We start from the raw sequence: 25937 nt of genomic DNA, 5'->3' as shown, positions 1-25937 counted from the left end.
ACTTCCCAAACCATCGGAAATAAATGTTAAAAGTACATGAGCAAATTAATCATGGAAGCTAACCAGCAAGCTATAGAGCCTGTGTAATGGGAATAGTGAGGGGGATTGTCTACTAGATAGAGTGGATAGATGTAAAGTATTCAACTCAAATTGAGTTCAGACAATGAGCTGATTGGTAAAGCCCTGCTTTCCAATGAGATTCTGCTATGCTGAGCAGATACGAGATATCATAGGTTATAATGGGTCGGTAATTTGCAGACTGCTAATATTTAAGTAGTATTCCTATAGGAATAATGGTATTCATTTCTTTCCAAAAAATAAATTAATTGGAGAATTTATTCGCTACCAATTCGGAAATGGATCACCTGAAGATTATAAGTTTAGGCGCTCATATCTCAAAAAGTAAAAATCATAAAAAAGGTGTTTCCTAAGAAATTTGTTCCATTTAGATAACTTGATAGTATCCAAATCGAAATACTTGAAAAAATGTCACCAGTCATAAAATTTTTTTAAAAGTGTGGGGCACAGCCTTAACTGATCATTAATAATCAATACTATAGAATACAAAGCAATGGATTATTTTCGAATGTGAAGTAATAAAGTAATTAATTCAATTAACTAGAAAATGCCCCAGATGGAGATGGAGATTTTGAACTTTGTTCATCCTAAGGCCGTCCCACTGGTGAAATAAGGTTATTTCTCATAGAAAAAGGAGAAAGGTATTTTACAATCACAATTCTACTGCTACTACGGAAGAATGACAGATATTGCATTTTATCAATGTTAACGTTACTATTCTCATTTTGAAGTAATTGGGTCGTTTTGATTTCTCTTGATATGAGTAAATCCCCCAAGTAGCAGATTAGGATCTATGAATGGAATTTATATACTTTTTACTATAGTATAGAAAACTTTACTTTATATACTTTATATACTTTAATGTAAAAAATTATCAATAACTCCCACTATTAAATCTACCAAGACCTTTTTTGACATATTCTTTTTTTCTCTTCAAGACAGAAATAGAGACTAATATTATTGATTGGATCATTTTTATGTTGGAAAGGTAAATGGTTCATTTATCCAGGACGCTAAGATGATTTTAATGTATTTAAATTAATAAACAAGTTTTATCCCCTTTCTAAAAATAATAATAGTATAGTAACCATAGTGCTGCAATGCAACTTATACTTGGAAAAACTAAACTTTATAGATTTTTTGTGTCTACAGAAATCTAAGCACAATCTAATACAACCCCAACCTTAATAATCACTCTATTATATTATTTTAGTATATTATATTAGTTTTATTTTGGTTCAGGAAATGAATATTCGTATGTAGGTAACAAATAACAAAAATTTAATAAAACAATTATAAATTAAACAATGAAGAGATAACTCCTACTGTCTTCCTTGAAAGTTATATATTTTTAGAAGCAGATAACAATAACTTATTCTAGGAATCAAAATAATGAAGCTCTAAATCTAATCCTACCACTGAAAGCGAATTATTGAAGTTAGTTCACTCCAACAACAGAAATCGTCCGAATTTGTAAACTTTGGTTTCCTAAAACTATGTCTAGTTGTATACTTTCAACACAAAATTATGTGACACTAACCACTTGGATTGGTTAACCAATATTATACACCCTCATTGAACTGTCAGTCCTGGCTGAAGTATAACAGTCGTAAGACCCATTGACGGCTTGGATTATTCAGACCAGATGGGACCTTCCCGCAAGGGACTCACCACAAACACAAAACCATAACAATCAACTCCATACTTTTATCTCCCTCATTTCAAGCAGCTGATGACAAATGTAGGCACGGTGCATTGGCAAAAGTACTGTTCAGAATGTATCAATATTGACATTTTATGAAGTTCATCTAGAACTAGAACAACAGTCTACTTTTTCAATTCTCTACAATTATTAGGCTATAAAAGATACTAAAATGCTACAGTTAATGAGAGAATTTCAAGAGCTTTTCTGTATCTGATTTGAAGCCCTCAATATTGAACCTTGGTCCTCAATATAGGACCCTTGGAAATTGGGACTTGAATATGAGATCTTGAAAAGCTTATTTTCAACTAAAAGAATAAGATTCCGAGTAGCTGACAAGTATCAACAAGTATAAAAGTTTGAATTAAATTGTATGAATTCTATAAAAACATATATGGAGTTCCCAGAAAATTTTTTCAATAAAAACAAATATTGAGTTTCCATCTAATCTTTTCAATCTCATCTTAAAATTAGATGAGTACTGGGATTTATAGATACTGTATTAGTACTGGGATGTATACATAATTAATATAATTCGAAGTGATGAGTGGAATGAATGGGGGTAGGGGACAAACAATAGCACTCACACTGTTGATTGGAAGATGTCTGTAGTGGTAGGGTAGTAATCAGTGGTGCCGTAAGGAGTGCCTGTCGAGTAAGTCGTCTCCAACGTTGAGTAGTCAATGGTGGTTGGAGCGATCGTTGTGGGTGTGCCTACAGTGGTAGTCAATGCAATATTCTTCTTCCCTCTGGCCTTCACATTTTTCACCTTCTTCACTGGTGGCTGTGGAACATTGGAAGATGAATTGAAAATGAAACAGTATTGAAAATGATATGGTACATAGAAAACAGCAGATAAATAATTGGAACAGATAGATATAAAATTTATGAAAATAAACAAAGGTATAGATTTATAAGATGAGAATATAGAAAAACCATAATTAGGAATTATTTCTAAATACATAATAAGAAATATATGTTATATTATATATATATATATATATATATAATGTTATGAGGAAACATACCCTAATAAGTTGACATTCATTCTGATCAATTTCAAAATGTGATTCTTTCATTGAAAGTTAATATGATTAGTTGAAATCTTCTATGTGATTTGAAAATAGATGGGCTACTTGAAAAATGAGTGACTTTCAAGGGACACTATGTATCTATATATAAATTTATGTATTGAAAAAGCTTGGATATTAAGTATGAAATATATTAACAGTTTTTATCAATTATTAAGTAGCAATACGTATGATCTGTACTATATGAAACAAATAAAAATTTCTTCACTAGCCAACAAAAGAATAACAAAAATGAACCATATTATTCATCAAATGGTAATTCAGTTGATATTGAATACTTTTCAAGTCGTGATTTCTCAGACAAAACAAGTAGCTTGGAGCTATCTTGGTATAAGTTCTGTTGATAATTTTGTTGCTCGTTGCCAAGTTTCAGTTAACTAGATATGTATAATTTAAAAATATGCCTATGCCACTCTTATCTATATAAGTCTCTATAGTCATCTCTTTTAATTAATGGAGAAATATCAAGTCTTTTTATCGATAGACTTCTGGAAAGCTTTATATAAATGACAGTAAAATCGACATCCTTCTAATTAAAAAACCTACAAGCTGGTTCAACAGTACTTAATTTATTTTATAGTATTTGTAAAATAATACCATAGTACCCTTTTGAAAACTTTTAATTTAAAATAACAAATTGAAAAACAACCAGTTTCGATTGCTTACTTCATTTTCAAGTTTTAAAATAATTTGCTATTTCACAAAAGAATCATTTTATAGTAATTTGAATTATTTTTAAACTCGTATGACGGTAGAACAACATAAAATGTTCAAATAATTCAATAATTAGAGAATATAGGCTATATAACATTTACAAGAAGTTTTTTAATATTTCTAACCTTGGTAATGGCATGATCATCCTCCAGGATAGAAGGAACTTCCTCAGAGTAGCCTCTGCCGAGTTTTTCTATAAGCAGACTGCCTCTGGGTCCATGCTTGGCCTCGAACTTCTTCCTGAACTTGGCGCTGTCCTCAGGCCGAAAATGGATCTGGTGGACTGTGTCGTCGGTGGCTTGTCCTAGCAAGAAACTGAACGCTGTAATTCCTTCGCCTGCCTCTGCTCTACCGGTCAACACAACCAAGTAAAATGCTGGAAACTACACCAATAACATGCATTAATACAAAACCCAAGAATTATGAAGATAAATTTCATCTTCTTCTGTTCCATTGTCCAGTAGACATAAATACTGGTTCTTCTGTATTTGGTAGAATCAATTTGGTAGACCCCTTCCCCAAGCTCGAGCTTGCTCTTTTCGGGAAGTAGTTCCTAATATTTGATTTTGCACATTTATTTGATTATTGCAGTGCATATTGTTTAGTTTATTGATCTATTTTGTAATTTATGAGGAATAAATAAATGAAAAAAATCATTACTGAAAGTTAGACGACGGTGAAATTAATACACTGTCAATAGAAACATTATGTTAATATATGTGATTTATTTTAGTCTTGTAAGGCTAGCTATAGACAGTGGGAATATAAAGTTCAGCTGCTCCCTTATTAAATTTCCATGTATCATTTTTAATATCGGGGCACCGAGCTTCGCTAGTTATTTTCATTTATTGATAACACAATTCTCTAAAATGATCGTGTTTATATTTCACAGCTGTCATCTTATGAATTTCGGGGATGCGATATTTTGATTTTTCACATACTCACTCGCTCACTCACTTTTTTACTATCCTTTTAATATCGTTCAGCGAGTTTTCCCAAGGATGAGACCTAGTGCAATCAAATCTTTATATCATAAACCTACTATGTTCCAAATTTCGTGAAAATCGTTAGAGCCGTTTTCGAGATCCGTTAAACATAAATAACCAGATATAAAAATAGCCAGATATATAAATACAGAAATTGCTCGCTCAATATAATAGGATAATATTATTATATATGTATCTAATAATAATTTATACGTCTTACCACGAAAACCTCACTTCTAACTAAATTTTTATTTGAGGAAATATTTACTAAACTATTTCCAGTTTATAAGCACGATTATTTACTAAATTTCAACTTCAATATTCACATGCAACACAACATAAATACTGACATACCAGTATTTTTTCTTAAAAGCTCAGAAAATTATCCACAAAAAAAAAATTATCATACAGTCAATAAATTTCTATTTATTAATAATGAAAATCCAAGTTTCCAAGAGGATATTTCTAAAAATATCAACAAAAACTTTTTACAAAAATCATAATAAATTTGGATAATTTTTTCTTTGTTTTGCTTTAATTCAAATAATGGATCAATATCTGGTTCTGGTATTGTTCGTTGAAGCATGGATTTTACGTTCCAAACCTCCCCACAAAAATCTTCAAGTACTGAAAGTACATAGATTTAATACGAAAGAATAGATTCAGAAAACCTTGGTTAATAAATGATCTCTCATTCGTTACTGAAAAATATCATGTTATTAAATTGTTTAATGCTTCTCGTAATCTCAAACAAAATTTAACCCCCCATTCCCAATTTCATTAATTTTATTACAAATAATGTATATCTTTCAAAAAAGTTATAACCCAGTATTACTCCGAGTGCAATTTAGAAAATAATTATCAATATAATTGGAAGAAGATATTGCTCACCTATAAAATAGATCTCTAAAAGAATTTCGCAATTCCTCAACTGAATCATTTATCAATTTTTAAAATTTTAATAATGCATTCTTCGAAAATTTACAAGCATGAATCATTATTACTTGCCACTCTTTCTTGTGAATATTTAACAAAATATATAAAATTTAATTTACATGTTTTTAAATCAATTTTTTAAAATTTACAATCTAACATCTATACTGTATTACTTTCCGAGAACACTTGATGAAAATGGTTTAATTGTATTCAAGAACTATTAAATGAAAAATTAAATGTGCTTACCAATAAAAACGATCTCATTCTGTGCAGTTGGGTGATTGCAGAAAGACTGGCATTAAAATGAGTCTGCTCGGAAGTGATGGGCAATAGACAAGTCCCTGGCAAGTCGGCTTTCTTCCTTGTCACTCTTCTCGCCTTTTCAAAGTAGTCACTTTCCATTTCTTTTGATAACAGGTAGTTTCTCCCAGCTGGAGAAAAATTACCGCGATCCCAGTCAGCCCGGAGCAAATCGCAGTACACTCATTAAACGTAGTAAATTCAAATTCATTTTTTCCGGCATGCAAAACCAGTTGAGAAAAGTGATTGGAGCACCAGTTTCGAAAATCCTGATCTCGCAATTACTCTGTAATTATCACATTAGAAAAGAAAACAAGTTCATATTAATCAGTGATTGAAAATTTCTCATCTCTCCATCCACTAATCTCATTAGAAATTATAATAAGTATTGAGAAGTGTAATGAAACTAGTATTATGAAACAAGGAACATTACTCTGCATTAGATATGGTATTGCATCATTGCCATTCCATATTCAACGTTGGTATCTGAAACGTTCCCCAATTGGTGTCTTGATGTCGAATGGAAATATGATTTTGTTTTACTTAGTGCTGGGTTGCTTGCTGAATTTATCGGTTTAGTTTCTTCAAACCACATGATTGAAGCTTCTTGATTGAATCTTCAAGCTTAATCAAACAAAAGAAGAAATGAACCAATTAAATTCAAGCTATTAATAGCAAGCTATTAAAATTCACATCAATTGTGAAAATTATAAACACATTTCCAAAATAAATCTATGTTGTATAACTATACTATGGGTAACTAAGTGATACTTAAACTTGATTCAAATAATATTTTAGCTACTTGAATTTAGCTAAGATTTTTATAAAAAACATTCTATACTTTTTTGGAATCTACTCTAGTCTCTAACCTAGTCTATTAGATTTCGCCCAACAAAAATCTCAGATTTATCATAGTCTCTCAATAAAAACTGATAATAGTATTGAGTAAATTCGATTGAATAATTTCAAATTAAAAAACATATGACACTAGGTTTTATTGGTTTATTTTGTAAACAATATATTATTACAATGTCATAAACTATCAAAATATCATACCTATATACAACTTCTTAATAATAATATATGTGTTGAGTGTTTACTCAACTATTGAATAGAAAAAAAATAGTCACAGGCATACCCTGCAAGAATTAAGGAAAGTACTTGGAGGAATTGTGGGTGTAGAATAGGAGAAAGAAGAAAATCATTGAATAAAAGAAAAAATAAGTGAATAGAAGAAGAGATGGAATTGTATCAAGAGAAAGAGAACCGAGAAGGACACAAGGACTAACTAATAGATAAAGAACGTAGAAGAGAATTGGAGTTGTCTTTCCATAATTTATTTTGTTCTAATAACTGTCGTATATTTCAAATCCTGTCTGTACAAGAGGATTCGCCTCCGGTTCCCCCTTCTCCTCTTTGGATATATTGTAACCTATTTCGTGATATCTGATTGGATAAGTGAGTTGATTGCCTCTATCCCAGGTGAAAAGCTCCTGAAATACAAACAAATTGCTGTCACACTATGGTACGTATGTTACGGCACAAGATATAATAATGTAGTATTAAAAAGGTTTGGCTGAGACATTCCATCTATTCTGAGGTATGTTCTATGGTAATTCTATGGTAACTAGTCATTGGACGAGAACTATGGAACAGACCAAAAAAGCAATGTGCTATTTTCCTAATCAATACATGATATTCCCAATTATATAATATTTCCATGATTGATAAATATAATGAATACAGAATACTGACTTTAATATTGCGACAAAGATCTTATTATTCAAGTTTAGGCCGTATTATATTAGGTCACCAGGCTGGGACACTAGCGAGACTCCACTGAACACACCAGCGGACTGGGATGCTTTGAAGCACAAACTAAATTAGGTTAAATTGAACGTGAATTTTGTGAAATTTCACCAATTTGAAAACGTTAACAGAAGTAGATAAAATAAAATGTATCATGAGTAACAATTGAAAACATATTTGTTATTATTGCACTTTTGAAACTTCAACAATTTTATACAAATACATATTCTAATCGAATGCATTTATCAATAAAATGTTTTTCTTATAATTGTAGCCTATAATAAAGGAAAGTACCTTGTTTTTATGGTTGTAGCCTATCATGGTTGTGTTTCTGAATGGATTGGTGAATGGAATATTTACATCATCCAGAAGAAGGTTTTTGTACAAATCGAGAGCAAATCTGTAATAATAGATTGAGAATTACAAATAACGACGATAAAAATTCACAAGCAAACTATACAAAGTAGAATGGATTATCAAATTTATAATAAATTAAATCGTCAAGCAAGAAAAGAGAGATTATACTATTAATCTGTAAAATTCAGTTTTTGAATTTAATGTGGTTGTAAAAATTCTAAAAGCTATCAACAGCACTGAAACATAAACCATACAAGACAATTCGATCCAACTCAGATCAACACTAGCCTATACAAACAGCTTGACACAATTCAATTCATAAGAACTTAACACATCCAATATAGGCTAGGCCTATTTCTCAACCTGCAAAACTTCAATCAACACAAAAATCTCGACTCAAATAAATCTGAACAGAACAAGGACAAGCAGAACAACACAATGCACAAATTGATTATTGTGTAAGGGGGTTTAAAACATAAGAATAAAGTGAAGAATGATGTTGGAGGAAAATATAACGTTAGTTTTCGATATCAATTATTTCGTACATGTGAGTCTTATCCTGACAATTGTCTGACCTGATATTAGTGGTGCGCTCAGTGACACTGTCGACGACATAGAGCACTCCGCAAACGATGAACATTTCGCCGGCCTTCTGGTGCTTGAGGCTGATGTTCCAGGCGAACTGCACGCCCAGACTGGTCGGGTCCAGCTTCAGCACGGCCGTGTTGTTGGACAGCGGCAGGCCATAGATCACCCACAGCCCGTTGTCGTCCACCGCGAAATCCATGTTGCTGTAGCAATCCATTAATCAGTATCAATTAATCAATCAAACCTCAACCAATAAAAAAATCCAATGAAATCAGAATCCCTAGATCAAACTTGTTTGATCTGTAAGTCTCGATTAAAAATAGGTCCATGGTTTCCTTTCTGATAAGGGTGTGCTCCAACTTGTTGCGTTTTCGTCCCTGATTTTGCCTTATCAATTTAAAGTTTGAAATAGCAACAATTAAAAACTAATAATAATAACAAAAAACTACCATATAGAATTACAACAACTAATTACTTAACAAGAATATAGCCCATCATGCATAATTATTAACTTGATATCAAATGGAGTAACGTGGGATATTGAAATGTTAAACGATTTACTATCTATAGTATTTTAAGAATTTGTAATTTTTAGTTTGTATTCATATTACATCTTATTTTGTTCTGTGTAGAAATAAATTTGAATTTGAATGTATCAGTACAATATAATTTGTTGTTTAGAACACCACAAATTTCTTTTTGGACTATTAAATTCATGTATATACAAGATAACAGAATCACGAACAAAAACTAATCCAGAAAGAGCAAACCAAAAGATTATTAAAATACCTATCAAAAGAATAACAGTATTTGAACAATAATTGAATTTTATAGACATGGTGGTATTTCTTCATAATGAATACAACAAAAGTAAATCGTCAACTACTATTAATTATAACAAATCTATATAAATAAATATGGAGCCTCAAATTTTGAAATTCAATAACTTTTTTATTTGTGCACTGAATTTTATGATTTTTTTAGTTGTGTTCGTTATGTTCCGGACCAGGTTTATGGCCTACCAAATTTATTATCCGACTACGGTCCTTCAAAGTTTACATGTAATCCTTATGGGAGAAGATTTGTGAGCTGGCCACACACAGAAATAAAAATCAGCTGGTATAATCATTGCGTCATACAGCAGCCGTCGGTAGAAGATAGTGGACAAGAGTGTGTGCTGCTCTGCTCCATAACCACCCATGTATTTTATTCTAAACGCCCCAAATAAAAAAAACAATTGTTTTTGAAATAACTTTTTTTTTGAAAAAACTATTAATAATATATAAGATACAACAACATCTGTTGGGTCAGCACTTGAATCAGCAACTATGAGCACATTACAATCATTAATACATCGACTTTTCCTATCCAATTTTTATTCGATACTTTACTGATATAAAATTTATATACTAAATGTTCGAGGAGAATAGAATCACTTTCCAAATAATAAGTAATTAAAAAATACAAAATTCTGCACAACTAACTAAGCACATAGGAAGTCCATTCCATATTGAGATATGAATTTGAATAATGATTGTTGGATAATTTTCATAAAAATATAGTGATGCATCAGATTAAGCTAAGGCTAGGAGGTACAACTGAGGAGGCGCGGCTTGGTGATAATTTTTGAGTTAGTTTTAGTTTTCCAAGTCTTGATCTTATGGAGATTGCCTTATCAAACCGTTCCACGCCATGCCCGATTCAGTGTGTGTTTCTGAGTGCTTCCATTCAAACCAATAAGCAAGAAGCACCTGGATGCGAAATGCCGCATCTCGCCTCCTCAGATGTAAATCCAGCTAAAAGTTTGTCATGAGATACATAAACTATTTGGCGGTACGAAGTTCGCCGGGACAGCTAGTGATAAATAAAAAATCTAACATCAGTATTGGTGACCTACGTTTACATACATTATAGTGTTATTCACTTTAAATTGTTAGAATTGGTTGAATGGAGTTATTTTTAAGTAATGCCGACTGTTTAAAGTCAATCTCAGGTATTTCTGAACTTCTTACCAATATTCTAGGGCGTTATTCCCGGGTAAGAAACATATCTAAATATAATTTTCAATGTGTCAAAGTCCTTAGTTACTCATACAGCCGCCTTTTTTTCCATTCCTTACTACATTTTTTCTAAATAATGGCTGAACATACGGAAGTGAAACTTTGCACGAACATTTACGACAACCTGTCTAAGATACAAAGAATGTCAATTTTTTTAAATTCATAAAACAAAATGGCGCCCGTAAAATTTTACTACTTAAATAACCAAAAAACCGTTGATTTCACAAAAAATAGCTATAAGTAAGCAGCCTGCAGCTTTGTTACACTGGACAGTAAACATTGGACAAGAGTTCGGTACAAAATGATGCGAAAAGTATAAAAATTCGTAAAGTGTACTAACCTGTAGTCGGTCTTGTATAGATGCGTCATGGAGCCATTGGGCGAGGTGGCGTCACTGACATCCAGAGTCTGCGATGCACCCGTCGCCAGGTCATACTGCACAATGGTTGGGCGGTCCAGCTGGTTGTAGATGAATGTGCCGTTGTAGATTATATGGCTGTTTCCCTAAAGTACACCAAAAAATATTCCATTGTAGATTATATGGCTGTTTCCCTAAAGTACACAAAAATGTGCCGTTGTATATTATGTGGCTGTTTCCCCTAAAGTACACAACTCACATACTACAAATACCTAAAGTGTGTACCTAAAAGTACAAAGTACAAAGAGCTCACATTCATATTATGGAGTCTCTCCGTGATTATTGAAATGGATGGCTGTTGCTAATTCCAGTGAACTTGGTAGAGTAATAAGGAGGTGGAATTCATAGTTCATATCCATTCAATAACACAAAATAAGTGGATATCTAAGAAAAAGTAGACTACAACAAACACATTTCTGATGCCATAAACATGAACATTTTTAGTTTTTAATAAATAGAGCTATGATCATAGAAAATCCCGAATACTGTACATTTATTTGATTGGGAATATATTATTTTAATATTTGTTTGTTCATTTGAAATAACTATAGAATGATGGTAATTCTTGACAGATAAATATGATTGAAGGATTTTCAGTAGTAACTTACAGCAAAAGGATAATCCAAGCGATACTCCCTCGTTGGAGTGCCTTTCCTGTAAACTGATTTGTTGGCATATTCGAAGAGGTAAGAGTTGTTTCTGTCGCTGGTCATCCAGTACTTCTCCAGGCTCAGGTCGTTTCGAGCACACGAATCTCTCATCCAGCTGCCAAACGTTTCATTTGTGTGTCGCAGATAGACCGGCTTGCCGACAGCATACACTTGACAGTCTGTTAGAGCAAATTAACTAATAAATGAATAAATGATGTTATTTCATTCTCAAATTATGATATAATGCTAATACTAATGACCTGAATGAATCGCTCAAAATGCCACTTATATTCTGTTAGCTGTTCTATTGAAATCTCCGGTTCGAATCGATTTACAACACTCCATATAACTTTCATATGATTTTTCTCCTCTTGTGATTATTGATTCTATTCATAGCAATAAAATATAGCTATTCTAGAATGAGCGATAGCCTAGTGACAATATTATCAATAAAATTCTATTTCATTCTTCTATAGCATACATAATATACAGTGAATGATCATGCATCTTTTCTCATCCTATAAAGGATGAAAGAGTTAGTTGTCGATCTTGCTATCCAACGAATTCAATCCTATATTGGTTCAAAGAATATGAGTTGAAAATTTGAAGTTGATTGATAAAACCAAGCCTGTTCAAAAAAGCAAATGAATGAATAAAACTAATAATATGAAGAAAATCCTACAGATTCACTAATAACTTACAGTATAACTTGAAGATACAGTAATATCAAACATAACTTATTGATTTATATTTATAAGAAGGTTGGAAATAATAGAGTAGCCCACTATAGGAGAAGCAAATCTATTCACTTTACAAGTTAAATACATTCAATTTTGAATGTTGGGAATGATCAACTCACGTTTGCTTTGCTATCACAAGATTGCTCTCTATATGAAGCTAAAAAACCGAAAGACCTGCTTTGCAAAGAATTTCTGCTCTGTTGGAATACCAATGGCACTTATGGGAATGTTCATACATTTGCTGACTATCAATATGTGAACACTCTCATAAGAAACAACGGTTCTTAAGAACCGACAAGAAAGAGAGTACAATTGGTTCTTGAGAAAGTTTTCACACATCTTTCTCTCTCTCTCTCTCTCTTTTTTCATACTTTTATAATTTTTTTCATACTTTGTGAAATATTTATTTGTAGGGTGTTTTGTGTGCGTGTGTGAGTGAATGACAACTTTTTTAGATCATCATAATTTCTTATAGGTTCTCTTATAGGATTTATCAAGTGAAATATTCTATTAAAATATTGTTTTCCAATTGTATTAATAAATTGAGTTTAAGATTCTCTTTTATTATATGTGATTGTATTTTTATTAAGAATTTTATTTATTTCTATTATTAATCTTATGTAATCCTATTAAATAATATGTAATCAATTATTTTTGTAATCTATTGAGTAATCTATTTATGTAATTTTTTCTTATTGTAAAGGGTTGTGTGTAGAGAGGACCAGGAGTCCTAACTCCGCCCTAATAAAGGCAATTAATCAATCAATCAATCTCTCTCTTTGGTAGAGTTACTCTACCAAAAATAATCAAAATATAAGAATATTTAGTCTTATCTTTCCAAAGAATAGACATTGATATGTTCAAAGCTCGGCCAATTTATGTAGATGCATAACAATATTAACTAACTTATAGTATTCCAAATTTCTTTTTTCATATTATATAAAATCAATCTTTTTCTTGTGTTTAGGGTTGTGCAGACCTGGAGTCCTAATTCCGCCCTTAAATAAAGGTATATAATCAATCAATCTCTCTCTCCAATTTTAAAACCATTGGTATTTCCTTTCTCGCCAGCAGGGCGGCATAAATTCACTGGTAAGCAGGACTCTACTAGAACAGTAATCGTGGAAACGAGTGTTTACTAACCAAGAGTGCGGTTGGAGAGGCCGAGGTAGGTGGTGTTGGAGTGCAGAGGATGCACCTCGAGGTCCTTGTGGCCGAGCAGGTTGTACAGCGAGTAGACGCCCTCCTTGCATCGCAGGTCCTTGCCGCCGGTGGCGTCGGGGCACTGCGGACATGACTCTGGCTCGGGGCAAAGCTGCTCCAGGCTCACGTGGGGCGGGGGTCGGCGACCGAACACCTTCTCGTCGGTCGTCGGCGGCACCAGCAGGTCTACCAATTCCAACCACAAACAAACCAATTATAAACATACATTCTTCCTCATTCAACTACAGTCACATTCACATCAAAATCGGACTTATTACAAGGTTATTTACAAGGAATGCTGATACTGCAGTTTGAAGTGATTCTTACAAACCTATATGACTCAATCTATTGGTGGTTGCTAACAAGATACCTATATTATAGTCATCATAGCCTGTTTGAAGGCTGATTAATCTGGAGCCAACGGAGATTTGATAGGTCTAAAGAAGCCCTAATCATCCTTTTAGAATGGTGACGTGATTAGTACTTTTGCAGATTACCTTATTGTGCAGAGAGTAGAATTTAGTACTTGATTTTAAGTAGGTCTATGTATTATATTCAAATGTAGTTTGTTGTATTTGTATTGTTTGCTCTGCACACTAGGCTATTGTCAATTTGTTTTTTTCTAATTAAATGAAATTAATTTGATTAATGGAAAAATCACAAAAGAGCTTAGTGATTGAGAAAATGAATAAGAAAAATAATTTATACAAAGATGCTTACAAACAATTCAAGACAAATCACATTTTATCACAGTTGGGTTCAGCTTTAAACACATCAGTTGAAGAGTACGTTGTGTGCTATGCAATGCCTTGTAGTGCATCCATTGCCCACTAAAGTAGTGAGATTCACTTCATGCTGTCAGTAAAGGTTGAATGGGGAGTGTTGCAGTATTTATAATAGGAATAGGTGAATGATATGAGCACAAACCTGAAACAGTGATTTCACCTCTGGTGTGACCCAGTTCGTTTTTCACTGTACAATAGTAGGTTCCGTAGTCGGATGGATTAATCCTTGTTATGTTCAATTGCATTCTGAACTGAAAAAAAAACAAAAATGTAACAATAGTTTTCGTATCCTGACGATTTCCATTATTTTATTAATAAGAAACATAAAAATGGATTATAGATTAAGCTGTTGCTAAATCAACTTTTCAGTTCAATAGATTTTTACTCCATTAGCTATTAGACTAAGAAATAAATTAGGTAGACCAGAAAATAAAGAAAGAAAAGTTCAATTTAGAAAATTTAATTTTAATTTTTTTATCAATTATTAATTTTATAAAACTTAATTTATTGAATGAATAAGATATCACTTGTCATTGGAGAATTTGGATAGTTGAACTTGCAATTAAATAATAATGGAACAATTACTAGTGAAACAGATGGAAAAACTATAAATCTCAACAAAATGAGATGAACTAGAAACAGAAAAATATATACTCCAATGATTTGTTTGAATTGGCATATTATGAAAAAAAGAAGCTAAAACCAACTCTTTGTAACAGTTCGTTTGCAATACAGAGAAAAAAAGTGGAGCGGCGACAGTAGAGTGAAACGGAGATTGAAGTTTGAGCATTTCGAGCGCCGAAGCTCGATGTTCATAGCGGAGCAGTGAGTCAAGAGGCTTAACGCTTCAGTTTGCAAGGAACCATGATGACTACTATTGTTAATTGAGAGCAGTGCTCTTAAAATTAAAATGTATTATTTTATATAGATTATATTCATTTTATTTATAGACATAATTATAGAGAACCAATAATAGAATAATATGAAAACTCTCAAAGTGTTCCAAAGTTCATAATGTCAAAGAATGTAGTAGGTTTGACAAACATGCCTCTTATCTATCATCCAGGGAGATGAAAGATCTTCCCAATATCCTCTCATCCTCTTATCCACCCTCCAGGTAAATGAATTGGGAATGGATATTCAAGATTCTTAGAAGCTAGCTTGTTGACGCGTAAAATTAATAGGAAAATAATTTTTGCTGAAGGTGATGCCCACATGAGCTCTAGGCTTGTCTGTAGGTAATGAGGCGGAGGATAATGAGAAATTAATTAACCTACAGTTTTAGGTGGGAGCTTCAATCAACCTTCGTCGCTCAACTATGGTTTCACCCAAATGCTGATGAACAATTACTTTCCTCTAGAGCGTTACAGGAATGCCCTCCTATCACGATAAACAAGTAAAATGTAAGCATGGGCATTCCCAAACGAAGTGTGACCAACCTTATACTTTCTATCGCCCTCGATGGTTCCAATGCGGTACTTGTCGCTGTTTTCCAGTAGTTTGCCATCGTTTCTCTCCCAGTAGCGCACCGCCTCTGGATAAGCCTCCACGTCACACTGCAGTCTGGCAGTCGACCCGTTCATGGCCCCAATCTGCTGCATTTGCGGCGGTATGCGGATCAGTGGCGGAACTATCATTTAAACAAACCAAAATTATACAAGTAGGGCTCATAAACTACAGAGTGTCTGATAAGTCACTCCGTATTTTATACAGCTATTATTTCTTTATTTATGAAGCAATTTTGTTAGAACTACATTTGTTAGATAGAGCACTCCTTGAGGTTGTGTTTAACACCAATTTCTATTTGTTTCAGTTTAGAAATGCCCCCTCTCTTGACTGTGGAAGAAAGAGTCAAAATAGCCGCTCGTTATGAGGTCTGATGATCTGTGGTGCGAGTACAAAGGTGGTGGAGTGCTGAAAGAGGGATCCATGAAACACTGGATGCAGAAACTGTTAAAAATTGCCATTCCAAATTACTAACAACAGGGAGTGTCGCAGATGCAAGACGATCAGGAAGACCATCAACGTCAAGGACAGCAGATCTCATGGCTTCCATGGTTTAAAACTGAGATCTTTGCATCATCAAACAAGAATCGTTGCAACAGTGTAACGTGAAAGACCACTTTCACGAGATCCTTGATGCATTGATTTCTTAGGGCTCCTCATGAACATTTCACGAACTCTGTAAACATTCTCTGCTGTCCTTGACGTTGATGGTCTTCCTGATCGTCTTGCATCTGCAACACTCCCTGTTGTTAGTAATTTGGAATGGCAATTTTTAACAGTTTTGCATCCAGTGTTGAATGGATCCCTCTTTCAGCACTCCACCACCTTTGTACTCGCACCACAGACCATCAGACCTCATAATCAGCTGCTATTTTGACTCTTTCTTCCACAGTCAAGAGAGGGGGCATTTCTAAACTGAAACAAATGAAAATTGGCGTTAAACACAACCTAAAGGAGTGCTCTATCTAACAAATGTACTTCTAACAAAATTGGTTCATAAATAAAGAAAATATAGTTGCATAAAAATAGGGAGTGACTTATCAGACACCCTGTATATATTTAATAAGAACCTTGAAGTAGAATATGTTCTAAGAGCCGTATGCACCATCTCAGTTTAATCCGACCTGGATCTACACCTATAACCCATTATAATTAATGAGAAAATAGTTTCATGTAAGACTAGATTAGCGTAGAACGTGGCTTGTGCAATTATGGCCCCAAGTCTAATATAATATAGAGAGCAATAAAATAATTACTCTGATATTATTACCAATTGTACAGTCAGCAAGTACATGTTTAGAACATGTAACCTACTATATAAATTGAAATAATATCTTATTCTAAGCTTGAATGTTTTGTAAACTGATCTTACAAAAGATATAAGTATTGTACAATCGTAAACATGGTAAATTGATACTAAAAAAGATTGTAAAGAATAGTATCGTATAATGTTGTAAAACATTGAGATTGCTTGAACTTACAGTGCACTTCCAAATCGAATGTGTGATTGGTCGGCGGAGGAATGCCGTTGTCAGCTATGCACGTGTACGTGCCCATATGGTCTCTGTTCACATGGGTCAAGTTCAAAATGTGTCCAGTAACAGAAAATTCTGTTAACAAATTCAAAAATTAATTATTTCACATACTCGACTGCATGTCGGTATAAGAATGAAAAGATTTTCATTTATTAAGACAAGGTGGACATATTCTTGCAAATCATAAGCAATCAGAAACACATTACTTTTAGTTGGATATCGTTTTATAATACAGAACTTGAGTTTCAATGCTGAATACATAACATGATCGTAATCAGAAGAAAAAAATAGTTGGGCTACGGCATTTCATAGCCGCTTTGAATGACCAATTCAAGTAGCATGTTGTTATTGAAACGCAACAATGTCACATTTATTCATTTTTAAATTTTCTATAGTGATATTCACTTTAAAATTGTCAGGATTTTGAATGGGAAACATTGGAGTTATGTTATAAAGAATGCTGTCAGTTTGAAGTGAATCTTACATTAGTCGAACGAACAGTTTCATAAAGTTTTGTTCACACTGAATGATGTAGATTTCCCCTTCAAACTCAAATTTTGAAGTTCGACTCCTAAAATAAATTGAGCAAGTAAATATTAACATTAGAGATCACAAACTATAGACTATACATTCAATGCAAACCTTATTGTAAAATCTGCTCTACATACAATGTATACAATCGATCAAATAGTCTGTATACAAAATTGTATGTAGGTTGTAAAGTTTGCATCAGTATACAAACTATTCATTAAATGCAAACCTTGTAGAGTAATATTTACTAAGTCTACAAAATAATGAATAAGCAACCTTGCCATGGCCCCATTGGAAATGTGGACGAATCTATCTTCTGCCATTGGACGGTTGGTCGCGGTGTGCCTGTGGCCGCACAACGAAGCCTGATGTTCTCGCCTTCGTGCACGGCTATTGGACCAACTGCGAATATAGCACCTGACCCTGTCAACACATCAACACTTGGCTCAGTCTCAGTTCAATAGGAAAAAGTGCATTCCATTGTGAAAATTATATCCATTGAAAAATATGAATTTCAGGCACCTAGTAACTTACAAAAAGATGAGTTTGTCTAATACAGACAGTTATTTCCAGTAGGCATGTAAAGGTACAATTAATAGGTAATAAAAAATGTCTAAGCTTAATCATCATGATTTGAAAAAAATTAATTTGAGGCATTTAGTTACGTTATTTCAGTACACAAAAGCATGAAGATATATTTGTCTTTTACAGAGAGTTCAATTTCTTGCTTCTTATATTACCTATTCAGATTAAGATTATTAAAAAAATAAAGAGTATTAGAATTTCAATACAACATCTTGTTTTTTACTGTTACATATTAATCATATTGATATATCATATTAGAATAGAGTATTCTACTGGTCATTTTTCACAAACACCGCTCCATTGGTCACATGAAAACCTATGATGGATCAGGTGAATAGTTTAGTTTCCTGGAATTCATTCTATTAAATGCCACGAATAATCCTAGTAAGTTATAAAATATTTTACTATGAATTGTATCACTTAAATGACTTTATGGATATAATTTTTGTCTATGAGAATGGTTAGGATTTAAGAATCACAAACCAGCGAGTTCAGTACAGCCGAAAAGCCCATCGATGAGTTGGAGGATTATTTTAATCCGAAATGAAATGAGATAAACTTCCAAAAAACAAATCCAATATTGAATAGTCACACAAGTAAGTCACAATACATTCTGGTCTATACACGAATCTACAATAAATTACAGTACAACAGCTAATTATGCAACAAATTTCACATATTATGAAAACTTATTAATTACAATGAAGATTGAATGGAACATTAGAATATTGATAATATATATTATTGTAATGTAACTACATAAATCAGCGGTTTTTCAACAATGAATAAATGATAACTTCAATGAATAAATATACACCCCACTAAAAATTATATGTGTTGGGGTATAAGTAATTAGTTGTTTATTGCGTGTTATAATTACTATTTACAAACTTCATTCACTGATATAGGATTAAAGTTTTTTATAATAAAATTAGTAAAAATTTATAATACAAACAAAATTATGAAATTAGTAGATAAATATTAATATTCTACTAAGGATAATAGATGTAAGCTACGCTTTATCTTCATTCAACTTATTCATTTATTTGTTTAGTAATAAATATATTTTTTAATTTGTTTTCAAAAAACACTGTAGGCTGATTATTAAATTTATTTTCTTAATAAATGATTATTATGAACATCTTCAAAACAATTAGCATTGATTTGAACAGTATATTACCTACTATGGATGGAGGAACAAGCAGTTCTGACGTCTTCGTTCCATTCACCATCACCTGCCAAGCTCCAACTCCAGGATTTCCTGGATTTCCGTTGGTTCCTGGTTTTCCCGGCTTACCGCGCGGACCAGGCATTCCTGGAAATTTAAAAATGAATGGATTCTCAGAAAGAGGAATGGGAATTAATAAATAATCCAAGAATTTGTGGAATACAATAGAACCTCTCAAGAACATCGATGATAATATTGAATAGAACTTGAAGAGAACATTAAAAATTATGCAACCTCATTTCAAACTGATATTAATCTGGATTTGGTAGAAGAGTATTAAACTCTCCCCCTTCCAATATCATGAGTGATAACAATATGCACGAATATATGAATAAATTATATTTCAAGAATCCAATACTCAGTGTGCGGAAATACTTTAAACAATTATAATAAATTGAAAGTTTTTAAAAAAAAAAAATGTTGAAGATTCTTAGGAGCTCTGTAATATAATAAAAATTAAACTTTTCAGAAAATAGAAAAAAATTATAGACTGTGCAACTTTAAAGGTAATTATAAAATATTATTTCGATTAGGGAAAATTTCAATCCGACCGAAATTCATCAGCCAAATGGAATATTAAGGTGGAGTAAATAATCAATACTATCATTGACTTATGTGACCGATAAGAATCTTCGGTCACCTATTATGTATTTTGATTTATCATGTATTTTACCTAAAAATGAATTTTGATGCGAATTTGATGCGATATGGAATTTCTATAGGTGAATTTGATGCGATATAGAATTTCCATAGGTTTACTTCAATTAAGAAGCCGGAATATTAGGCATTCAGCTAGTATAATTTTTAATCAAATCAAAATTTATTCATCAAAAACAATTTACAATACAAATTAGAATACTATAACAATTAAAACAATGGAGTTTTTTGCATTAAATTATTTCTTAATAGGTAAATATAATTTAATGAATAAATATACACCCCACTATAAATTATATGTGTTGGGGTATAAGCTATTAGTTGCTTGTTGCCTGTTATAATTACTATTTACAAACTTCATCCAGTGATATAGGGTCAAAGTTTTTTATATTGAAATTAGTAAAAATTTATAGTACAAACAAAATTATGAAATTAGTAGATAAATATTAATATTCTATTAATAAGGATAATAATAAATTAGAAAGTTAATTTTTTTAAATGAAATTAAGGAGGAATTGAAAAAATATACTTATAAAAATTATGCTTCAGGGCTGAAATAGCCTTGAATAAATAATACATGCATCACCTTTTATGGAGTATTTTTTACATTACAACAATAAATTTGAGAAAAAACGAAGTTAATAATTGTGATAAAAGGAAAAGGGAAGGTGTATTTTCAAAATATAAGCCAACCAGAACAAATGAAATTTTTAGCTTTGCCTCCTGCATCCCTTATAAATTATGATTCAAAGGATAAATGAATAAATGTTATTTATTACCTAGAACCAGTATTAAATTGTTTGTTAAGTGAAACCTACCTCTTGGTCCTTGAGGCCCAGCAGGTCCAATGGGCCCAATACTGCCGGGTGTACCTGAAATTTGAAAATAATAATTATTTCGCATCATGGAGCATTGAATGGAAACTAGGGTCAATGATGTGATTATTTGTTACTTGTTTTTGATATCTGTAGAAAATAGATAATTTCGATAATAATATTTTGAGGAACAATAATGTAATCAAAATTACCATCAGTGCCATCCTTGCCGTCTCGACCATTTCGGCCATCCTTGCCTGGACCGCCATTGTTGCCTGGCACTCCGTCCAGACCGTTCCTCCCCGGGATACCATCCAAACCAGGCTCACCCGGCACTCCGTTTCTGCCGTCCAAGCCTTTGGCGCCTGAAATCACCATTCACACCAATTCAGCGTCTTCTTCCAGGCACATGGATACATGATACATGTTACATAGTTTATGAATGAGTTTATAGAAAATATGATTCATTCCACGACTAGTAGTAGTTTCATTTATTTGATAATCGGTATTCAACGAATATATAGAAACAAAAAGTGTGATAAAACGAAACAATTAAAGCTCATGTCAACCACTGACAATGACAATATCGGTCATGTCAACCATTATATATTTTAATAATAAAAAAGCTGCCATATTAGAATAATGTTTTGTAACATTATTAATTCCAAGCTAATGTTTGTGAGTATTTCAATTATTCATGATTTTTGATAACCGAATTTTGGTTGACAACCCAAAATGACTAATTCAAGTAAGATATTTAGAAGTCATACTTGACTGTCATTGATCGGAAAATTGTCTATTAACTGATTAAGCGGCCCTTAAAATTAAAAGTAACACTTACCAATAATATTACGAAGCAAGAGATTTCCTCTCAAAAAAAAACAAAAAAACAAATGACTTTCATAAATACGAAACTCAGACTTGAAGTCTCACATTTCATTAATTTTAAAAACGTTGGAAATATTCAGGCAGATTAGAAGGAAATAATTCATTGTCAATTAAATTAAAAGTTTTTCTTAACTAAAAATAGTTAACATCATAATAAGTTAGAATTCCGACAATACTGTAGCCCCGGGGTTGATCCCAGATATAACAAAAGTTTTCAGCCAGGTCACGTTTTCATCCCGTTATCTCGGATAGACTACTGTCGCTCCTGGTTCAAGTATAAACAGTCGTGAGGCCGAATAAATGCTTCAATTATAGAGTTATTTAGGCTAGGTGAGACATTCCTGTAGAGGGTTCCCAACCCACAAAAAACCATAAATGTAGATACACGAATACCCATGAAGGATGAAAAGGATACTTGAGATTGTCCCCAACATTTATTCCTTAGTTATTGGCAATTAATTCATGAAAAACATATATTTTTTTTAATAGATAACCTGAGTATTGACGTGCTACCATGCTACCAATTTTATCCAAATAGTTTTGATAGCTTTCACCTATCACCCAAGGAAAGACATCGGTTCCAGTTATACTAACATCTTGATAAATCATGAATGGATTTAATGCTTATGAATAAGAAGTCCAGTTCAGAGCAAATCAAATTATAATTTTCAAATGATTCTAACTGTAAATTACAGTTTACACCAGAATAAATAATCATACATGGACTGATCATAGATTGAACATTATTCAGGTTACAAATATGTTTGATACGTTCATCAAAAATAGATTCAAAAGCTTTCTCAGAACTCAGAAATTATTGTTTCAAATCTAGATCAAAATATAAAACTTACAATCTAATTGCCGGTTGCACAACAGCCGGTTAAATTTTAACCGTGATTAATTCCAGGAGAACCAATCAGAGAAGCCGTCTCTTCAAAAACGCCTTCTCTGATTGGTTCTCGTGAAATTAATCACGATTAAAATTTAACCGGCTGTTGTGCAACCAGGCCTAAGAGTACTTATCTTTTATTTACAGGTTTTAAGACAGGTTTATGGCTTTCAAAATTAGACGAAATATTTAACACAAATTGAAAAGAAAAATTTTAAATCTACACTTCACATATGTTCAATAGCATCAATAAACTTTATAAAAACATTCAGATCTCAAACAAAACATCTTAAATTTCAATTATTTAGAAAATTCTCAACAGGACATAAACACCTCCACCATTAGCCAAGCCTTTTACCATTTTGTAAGAGACGCCTGAGAGAAACACCTAAAGTAAACGCCTAAAGCTCCAAAGCGATACATAGATACGTCATCAATTGCCAACTAATAAAGAATACAAGTTTACAAATATTATATCTATTATTTTCAATAAAACTTTATTTTAAAACTGTTTTGAAAGTTTAATTTAACCTTTATGTTGTTTAGAATTATGTGTTTATTCAGAAAAAGAACTTTATCATAGTGAGTTATTCAACATTAGTGCATCTGATAAATTCCCGGTAGAATGTTGAGTCCGCATATCGATTAGATTACATCGATATTTGCTATCAAGTTTTATTTATATTTTGAATATCGAATTGAAGATTCGATTTTAATCAAGAAAAATGTAATATTACAGTATTTGTAACAGTTTTTAGCCATTATAGTTCAACAATTTCTATGTCAGTTTTCTCTAACCTGGCGGTCCCGGATGACCTCTGAGCCCCCTTGCCCCGGGCACTCCCGGCTCTCCAGTGGACCCCCGGGGTCCCGCATCACCCGTGTGCCCCCTCTCGCCTGGTTCGCCCTTGACGCCGGGCGCGCCCCTTAGCCCGGGCAGACCGGGGGGGCCAGGGGGGCCGGTCGGACCTGGCGAACAGTATTCACGTGACGCCTGGCAGAAGCCTTGGATAGCGATCAGCTGAAACCAAAAATTATCACTTATTCATTCACTGATACTATCATCATAGAGTAAAGATAACGTATACTTGTAATCAGTTTTCTCTGCTTTCATTTTTAGCAACAAATTTATTCATCTTGAGAGTATTACAGAGAGAGACTAATTAACCTAACAAAATTATAAATATTTTAACCTTAAAAAATGCAATCAACAATTATAACCTATATTACACCCAGTTGCACAAAAGCCAATCCCGATTAAATGCCACGAGAACCAATCAGAAAAGCCTTCTCTGATTGGTTCTCGTGAATTTAATCATTATTAAGATGTAACAGGCTTTTGTACAACCGGGCCTTAGTCTTTCTTATAAAGAATATGTTTAATGAAAAGACCATTCTCAAGTAAGATATAATATTAATTTTCAATGAATTCTGATACAGTATTTTGTTTGAAGGTTTGGAAACCTAAAATCCTTTTTATACGATTCTACTAACAGACATGATAGGATTGAACTTATTACTTGATTATTACACTAAGAGATCGTTGGGTAATTCCCTCACAATATCAAATGTTAGCGTTCTGTCTGAAAAATTGGAACTACTTTTGAATAGAATGGAAAGGAATATTGTCTGGGAATTGCCAATGGGAATACAAATTACATTTACCAGAAAAAACTAATAATATAAAATCGAAAATTGACAACCGGAAAGCTAAACTTGTGAGGAAGTTGGAAGAAAGTTACTAGAAGAAAGGGACATTTGAGTGAGAAAAAATTACAAGGTGCATGAAACAAATTAGAATGAGAATTGTACTCAACTTTAGAAGATATAATATATACATTGCTGTAATTACTTGTTTCAACATGAAAATAGTAACTACTTAAGTGATTTAATGAATCATTGAACAAACTTGAAGATCATTTTTCAATGGACAAAGGAATGTGTGGTTGTGTTGAAAACAAAATATTTTTAAAATAACACCATTAATTCGCTTTTACGAGTTTCACGAGTTACAATAAAATTAAATATCGTATGTAACCTATACTATTTCAAAATGGATTACAGAAAGGAGACCCTCAAAGGAAAAAATCATTCTATCATATTTACCGGAATCCTGGAATAAGACGTGAGCCAAACCCATGGGTTAGTCGGATCCGGCTTGGTGGCATTATCCTTGCCGTCTTTCTTCTCCAGTTCCGGCCGCAGTTTCGGATCGAAGAACTCGGCATGCGCCGCTTCGCCCTGGACGCCGGATGACGTCACAGTGTTATCGGCCACGGCGCCGCCACTGTCACGTCGCACGCGCACCGGACGTGCACCGGCCGCGCACCGCGCGTCAACTTGCAACACATAGTTGTACAGATGCAGCGACACCAGCGACTGCGAACAGAACACTAACAATATCAGTCCGTACACGATCCGACTACTTTTCGACCAATCACCAACACTAGTTTGTCCACTTCCCGTCACCACTTTGACACCGTCCTTCTTCCGTTTCACGTCGGCTCCTAAATTACTACTAACGACACCTTTTTTCTGTTTCTCACACTTTGCCACAGTCAAACACTTCCTAGACGACTTCTTGTGTTGTTCCATAGTGGAACTTGACAACACATGCTAAGCCACTGATCCAACACAACTGCCCTATGAGAGGAATGAATAGACGAGCCAAAATTATAATTCGAATAGCAGCGTCCGCATCTCTTCTTCCCCTCCCTCATCATCATCCTTATCTTCTCCCCCTCCTCTGATACCCTATCTTTCCCACCCTTCGTCTCCACCAAATCATCATCATTTGTTGTTGTTTTGATTGCGATGATGATAATGTTGTGATGGAGCCGTCCGAACGAAATGATCTTCATCATCTCTATTGCACACACAACTATA

General features: G+C 33.1%; 2 protein-coding genes across 3 annotated transcripts in view; both read right to left on the bottom strand.

The window, feature by feature from the left end:
* Positions 1 to 6651, bottom strand: part of LOC111047711 — a 39616-nt gene extending 32965 nt beyond the window's left edge. For both annotated transcript variants that reach the window (XR_005570620.1, XM_039422473.1), the window contains exons 1-3: positions 5754 to 6651; positions 3711 to 3968; positions 2368 to 2564 (exon numbers count right to left, since the gene is read on the bottom strand). Coding sequence is in view for 1 of the 2 variants with exons in the window: in XM_039422473.1 (XP_039278407.1) it covers positions 2368 to 2564; positions 3711 to 3968; positions 5754 to 5909 (611 nt within the window). In the remaining variant the exon portion in view is untranslated. The remainder of the gene's footprint in view (positions 1 to 2367; positions 2565 to 3710; positions 3969 to 5753) is intronic.
* Positions 6652 to 6783: 132 nt separating this feature from the next.
* LOC111047716 lies at positions 6784 to 25937 on the bottom strand. The gene is made up of 15 exons (XM_039422470.1): positions 25158 to 25937; positions 23850 to 24072; positions 21487 to 21639; positions 21278 to 21331; positions 19755 to 19889; positions 18266 to 18412; positions 17405 to 17533; positions 15857 to 16047; positions 14560 to 14668; positions 13573 to 13818; positions 11648 to 11868; positions 10962 to 11125; positions 8549 to 8764; positions 7911 to 8016; positions 6784 to 7300 (listed from the first exon to the last, which is right to left on the bottom strand). Exons 1-15 carry the CDS (start codon positions 25644 to 25646, stop codon positions 7154 to 7156), a joined length of 2730 nt encoding a protein of 909 aa, XP_039278404.1. The 5' UTR covers positions 25647 to 25937; the 3' UTR covers positions 6784 to 7153.

This window comes from Nilaparvata lugens, chromosome 2 (assembly GCF_014356525.2).
Source record: "Nilaparvata lugens isolate BPH chromosome 2, ASM1435652v1, whole genome shotgun sequence".
Classification (NCBI taxonomy): Eukaryota; Metazoa; Arthropoda; class Insecta; order Hemiptera; family Delphacidae; genus Nilaparvata; species Nilaparvata lugens.
The sequence above is the reverse complement of the archived record's forward strand: the minus strand, read 5'-3'. Positions and strand labels throughout refer to the sequence as shown.

What these genes read in the sequence shown, in the direction of transcription:
- LOC111047716 (XM_039422470.1), bottom strand. Translation starts at nt 25,646, where the DNA reads ATGGAACAACACAAGAAGTCGTCTAGGAAGTGTTTGACTGTGGCAAAG. An exon ending in CGTCTTATTCCAGGATTCCG is followed by an intron (nt 24,073 to 25,157) that starts GTAAATATGATA and finishes TTTTGGTTTCAG; the next exon opens with CTGATCGCTATCCAAGGCTT. An exon ending in CTATACAAGACCGACTACAG is followed by an intron (nt 8,765 to 10,961) that starts GTTAGTACACTT and finishes GGATTGCTACAG; the next exon opens with CAACATGGATTTCGCGGTGG.